Source organism: Prinia subflava, chromosome 10, assembly GCF_021018805.1.
Source record: "Prinia subflava isolate CZ2003 ecotype Zambia chromosome 10, Cam_Psub_1.2, whole genome shotgun sequence".
Classification (NCBI taxonomy): domain Eukaryota; kingdom Metazoa; phylum Chordata; class Aves; order Passeriformes; family Cisticolidae; genus Prinia; species Prinia subflava.
Genome location: NC_086256.1, coordinates 29,765,243 through 29,771,186, shown reverse-complemented (window position 1 = coordinate 29,771,186; position 5,944 = coordinate 29,765,243). Strand labels below are relative to the sequence as shown.

At 55.0% G+C, this 5,944-nt stretch overlaps 1 protein-coding gene across 1 annotated transcript; it reads right to left on the bottom strand.

Moving 5' to 3' along the window:
* Positions 1-877: 877 nt before the first annotated feature.
* Positions 878-4,488, bottom strand: FASLG (Fas ligand). The gene is made up of 4 exons (XM_063407238.1): positions 4,092-4,488; positions 3,745-3,790; positions 2,794-2,847; positions 878-2,285 (listed from the first exon to the last, which is right to left on the bottom strand). The coding sequence occupies exons 1-4, from the start codon at positions 4,461-4,463 to the stop codon at positions 1,891-1,893; spliced, it is 867 nt and encodes a 288-aa protein (XP_063263308.1). The 5' UTR covers positions 4,464-4,488; the 3' UTR covers positions 878-1,890.
* Between the last annotated feature and the right edge of the window lie 1,456 nt (positions 4,489-5,944).

The window sequence follows — 5,944 nt, the reverse complement described above, 5'->3', positions numbered from 1 at the left end:
CCAAGCAGCAATCAGAAGAGGACAGCAATTTCCAGCCTCTCCTGGATTCAGCAGCTCCCTCTCCGTACTGTGCAGTTTTACCCTCTGCAGGGTAAAACTCTCGTGCAGGGGCGAGAGCAGCGAGAAAAAGTCAAGCCAGAATATCCCTAAACTTTATCCTTTTGAGATTTTTTTCCACTCTGAGAAATGCAGTGGAAACACCAGCAATGGCTGCGTGAACAGGGGTGCAGTTTCCCGCTCACAGTGGCCACAGCAGTAGCCAGGCCACTGAGAAGCTTCGAAGAAATGAACTTCTCTGAAGCAGACAACACAAACCACAGGCCACCAAGCTGAGAGCAGCACCATGGAAAAGGAAACAAATGCTGCAGGCTGCTGAAGAGCCACATTCACTGAGACCAACAGAAGGGCTGCAGGAGGGCAGGAGTATGGGCAAAGGTGATGATGGACCACAGCTGCAGCCTCTGTGTCCTGCCTGGTGGCAGGGCAGTGACAGCCCCAGGGTTAGAACTCTGTGGACCTGACACCAGGATGAACAAATAGGGTTTGGAGTTTTTTACACCATTTCTTTGCCCTTCAGACCTCTCTGTGAGAAGTGCTTCTGGGACCAGAGGTCACACAGATGGTGCCTTTGGGGACAGCAGCACTTCTGCTCAGCCAAAAGTTCCTGGCTCCACTCAAGCTCTAAACTGTGGTTTGAGATCAGCCCCTTCCTGAAAGTGGGCTTGGGCTGCCTGGTCTGTGCTGCCCACTCCCCAGATCCTGATGTTTTGATGTTGGAGCTCCAAAGCCTCATGGAAAGGGCCCTGCACACTGCCAAGCTGGCAGCAAAGAGGGATGAGGCTCCCAGATTTCCGCCACGGTGCTGGAGAAGGAATGAGATGCTGACCCCTAATCACAGAGGTCTTGCAGTGCCTTGGCCATGGCAGAAGCATGTTGCACCAAATGAGGAAAGGACAGCAACACTCACTAGAAAAATATATAATTACCATCTCTGTTTTGCTCAGGAGAGAACATCTTGTGGCAAGGGTCTCAGCACTGACAGATGCCAGCATGTGCCCTGCATCAGGCAAGGGGTGGCAGACCAACCTCCATGGAGAACCCTCATGTGCTGGAAGGGCAGGAGGGGGGCTCGAGGTGCTGCTTTCACCTCCAGCCCCACTGCCCTGCACTGCTGTGTTGCTTAGATTGCACAGCAGAGCCTGTGGCCACCCCACCATGCCCACCATCCCCACCACGGTGTGGTCACGCTGTCTCTTCTGGGACACCCTCACAGCACTGCTGCTCCTGGTGTGTTCCTTGCAAGGCAGTTGGGGTGAGACAGATCAAGCGGTTGGGGAGCATTTTCTGGGATGGGAAGGGTCCATAACTTAACCCAAAACGAATACAGCACCTCTCCCAGCCCAGCTAGCAGGAAGTGCCTGTGGTACAGCAGTCACAGTGCCGGGCAGGGGCCCAGCCATGGCTCGGGGGAGCAGCTGTTCACACTGCTCATCCCCACAGCACTGTCTGTGGTGTCGTGGCATGACGCAGACACCTCCTTAACATGCCCCAGCTGTCCCCACCAGGGCTGTGACACCACGGGGAGCACCAGGTCCCACCATCTTCTCAGGCAGCAAGTAGTGAGTTCCAGCAGGGTCTTCAGCACACCACATTTTGAGTTTGTTGGGGGGTTTTGTAAGGAGAATGTGTGCAATTCTGCTCAGGCTGATGCAGCACAGCCCTGGTGCTTTCCGGTGTCAGCTTTCAAGCATGTTGCTTGAATCCCCTCATGGTGAAGCCCAGACATGGTTTCTGGGTGGGTTTTGTGGTGCCACTGTGCCCAGGCAGCACTCAGCCCTCACACATCCATGTGTATTGTGGGAGTGAAGGGGCTGCCAGCCACGCTCCCTTTCAAAGCTTAAACAAGCCGAAGAAAGTCTTGGATTCCTCAAAATTAACCAGGGCGATTTTGGAGACGTTGACGTGCAAACTGTCCATCTTCCTGAGCTTGAAGACAGCCCCCAGGTAGCTGTTGCGGGCCCACATCCTCTGCCCCGTGCAGAAGTTGATGGCTTTGTCCTCCATGAGCACCAGGCTGCCCGGGGAGGCCGGGTTCCTCTTGTACACCACGTGTGCCAGGAGCTGGCTGTCGCAGGTGCTGCCGCGGAACAGCACCTTGGAGTACACAAAGTACAGCCCGGGCTCGCTCACCAGCAGCCCCCGGTCCTGGTACTGGATGCCACTGGTGTAGGCATGGCCAGAGATGGGCTCCCACTCCAGAGGGAGGTCCTGCTGTGCCGGGTTGCCTGGAAGCCAAAAGGAGACAAAAATGAAAGGGTGGTAAGAACATTCAGCTGTGTGTTTTCTCCTCGAGTCACACCCCACATCACAAGGCAGCCGTTCTCCAAGCCTTGTCTGCAGCCTGGAAAGTCCTCCCCAGCCTCACCCCTCACCAACACCAGCCCCAGGGACAGCTCCTGCCCTGCACACCCCAAACACCAAGCCAAACCCAGGCCTCACTGAGAGGCATAAATGAGGGGGAGGGTTTTATCTGCGGAGCAAATTTCCACTGTCAGAGCAGACGTGTCACCCGAGGGGAACAGGAAAGCCTGTCTGAGGTGGGCTCCTCCAAACTCCCGCCATGCCACCCTCTGATGCCACCACAGCTGCCACCCCCGCTCCCTCAGCCTGTCCCTGTTAAATGTGCCACCCTCTGGTGCCACCACAGCTGCCACCCCTGCTCCCTCAGCCCATCCCTGTTAAATGTGCCACCCTCTGATGCCACCCTCTGATGCCACCCCTGTTCCCTCCTACCTGTTAAATGTGCCGCCTTCCTGGCCTCCCTTCGCAGCGGCTGCTCCTTCTGCCCTGCACAAGGATAGGGAAGACATTGGCCACGTTCTCCAGGGAGAAGGCAGCCCAGGGAGCAGGGGGGAGCCGGCCACAAAACTGACACCTGCAAACCATCCCTGCGGCCAGGCGGGAAGCGGAGCTGTGCTCGGGAAGGGAGAGCACAGCGGGGAAAGCCCTGCCCTCCCTGGAGGGCTGAGCTCTCTGGGGACATGGGCCAGTTCCAGTGACTCGGTATCTGGATCCCATCCCACTCCATCCCTTCACTTTTCCTCAACATCTGCTTCACGCTGTCTAATTTTTGAAGCAGCCTTTTCTTTTCTCAAGCCAATTAAATTTTCTTCTCTGCTCCCCCTTCTCCCTTACACTGTTTTCCTGTTTCTGTTTATTTATCCAGCCCCCTCAAGAAATTCAGGTTTATTCCTGATGTTCAGCTCCTGCTAAAGAAGCCTGTGATCAGAGCACTGAGCATCCAATTCAAATGACAGCTCCTCTTCCCCTAAAGGGGAAAGTTTATTGGTATAGGAATTGATGAGAACCAGGACTGCCCTTTCCCAAGAATTTTGCTGTTTCAAAATTTTTTTCTGATTCACTATCAGAACAAATTTGTAAATAAATTTTCTAATAACTAAAATTCTTAAGGGGGGGGAATAAAACTTTTCAGATCTAGAAGAAACTGTCAAGAGGACTGAAAATATCTTTCTAACTTGGCCATTTTTGAAAAGGATATCCTCACTTATTAACACAGAATGCAAAAGAAAATAAATAATTTTAAGGTTGAAAACACAATTTTTAAATGTTTCCACCTAAATTGAAACTCTTTATTTTCTTTTTCCTAAATGAAATCTAGAAAAATTGGCAGGTTCTTGTGAAAAGTTTCGATTTCACTGGGTTCCTCCTCAGGCACAGACTCACCCGTGAGTTTCTGGGAGGCCGGAGCGGTGTGCTCAGCGCTGGCAGACTGTCAGGAGAGAAGAGACACTGGCTTAGGCTGAGAGCTCAGCAGCCGAGCACTGCCTTGGACAGCGGCTCAGTCTGCCCATGGGAGCTGTGAAGTGCCCAGGAATGCGCAGGGAGACCTGGCAGCGCTCAGGAGCACAGGGATACCCAAATAAACCCGTCACCAACCGAGCACCCCCTTCCTGTCACAGCAGACACCGAAGTGCCACCACCCTGCCCCTCGGGGAGCGTCTCAGACACGATCCCGAGTGTGTCTTTCCCCTGTTTCCCCAGGGACCCGTGCCCAGCCAGGCAGACCTCACCTCTCTGAGCTCATCCACTTCCTTCTCCAGGTGAAAAATCTTCAGTATGCTCAGCCCCACTCCCGTGAAGGCCACCAGGATCAGCAGGAACATCACGAGGAAGCCGACGCTCCTCTCCCTGCCGGCTCGTGGCTTTCTGCTCCGGTCGGGCACCGGCGGAGGGAAGGGAGCCCCGGGGGGAGCCGGGGGGCCGGGAGGGCCCGCCTCAGCACAGCCGTCCACCCAGAAGATCTGCGGGCAGTAGTTCAGGTTCTGCTGCACGGGCGGCAGCGGCACGGGCCGGACGTGCCTGCCGGGCTGGTCCTTGGGGCATCCGAACCCCGCCGGGCCGGGCGCGGCCCCGCGGGCAGCTCTGCCCCGGTACGGCTGCATCCCTGGGCGGCGACACCGGGCGGGATGCTGCCGCTCCGAGAGCCTCAAGGCATCAGCAGCAAAGCCCCTTCCGGGGCTCGGGGCCCGGGCGCTCCTCCCACAGCCCCGCTCCGGGGCTCCGCCGTCCAACACCCGCAGCAGCTCCCCAAAGGCGCGCAGGCTGCTGCCGCCTCGCCGCTGCCCGAGCGCCAGCGAGCCTGTGGAACAAAAGGACGGACAAACTCCCCGGCATCCTGCTCCGCAAGGCAGAGACGGAGCCCAGCAGTCCTCCCCGGCTGGAGGATGCAGAGCCGGTCCCCAGTGGGATGCAGGGGGATCGCTCCGTCCCTTCCCGCTGGGCATCCCGCCCTTTCCCTGGCAGCTCCGCAGGGCGCGGGTCCCGAGGCACGGGGCACAGAGCTGCCCTGCTGTGGGCACAGCCTCCGTGAGAAGAGCAAGAGCAGAGAGAGAGTCGTACAGCCTGAGAGCTGCCCCAGCAGAGCCAGCGCAGGGGGCTGCCTTCCAGAGAAAAACAGGATCCAGACCATGCTGCAAGGGTGACAGACCATGCACTTTTAAGAGCTCGTTACAATATCCTAATGAAGAGAGACAGGGATGTTTCCATTTCCCAGCTTCCATTCCTCCTTTATTGCAGATTTCTAAGTGGGGACAGTGAGATTTTCCCACAGATTTACAGGTGTTCACAGGCGATTATAAACATTTTTCCTTGCACTTTACAGACCTGTCTTGAAGTGTGTATTTGTATGGGTAGTGTTTAAAAAGGAAATGCTTAACACAAGAGCAAACCAGAGATTTGTCTCCTGTGGCTGGAGGAAGCAATCACAATACACAGGCTTTGATCTTGAACATCAAAACTGGGATCTGAAAAGGGCACATTTGAACAACTTTGTGCACTTGTTTCTCTGAAACAAGGGCTCAGCTTTGCCTGCAACCACACCAATAAATCAGACATGCTGACAAAGTCTTGCCTGCACCACCAGACACCCCACTGCTTTTTGAAGATATTCACCAGCCCTTTGCTTCAGCAGCAATCCACAGCACAGGCTTCAACAACTCCACCTGGCTCTTCTTCACACTTCTGGGTTTAAAAAGCAACAAAAATCCAACTCTAACAAGTTCAAGCTAGGTCAGGCTCAGTCCCCTTCTCTTTATCCCAGAACACCAAGGACAGGTCCCCATCCCCTCCCAGAGCCATTACAAGAGAGGGTCATATGATGGCTTTGCCTGGAGAGGATCCACTTCCACATTTTTCTGACACTGTGTTAATGCCAACAGCTTATTGAGGTGGGATTGAGGAGAGAGCAGCAGTTTCCCATAAATGTCACAAGTGTTCTTACTCCACACCCACTGCTTCCCACTTTCACAAAGATGCTTTTTTAAAGGTTGGGTGAGATGGAGAGACAAGGAAACCAACTGAAGCCATTTCAGCTGCACTTCTTTTTCGGGTGCCCAGATCAAGAGCCTGCCAATACCCCACATGT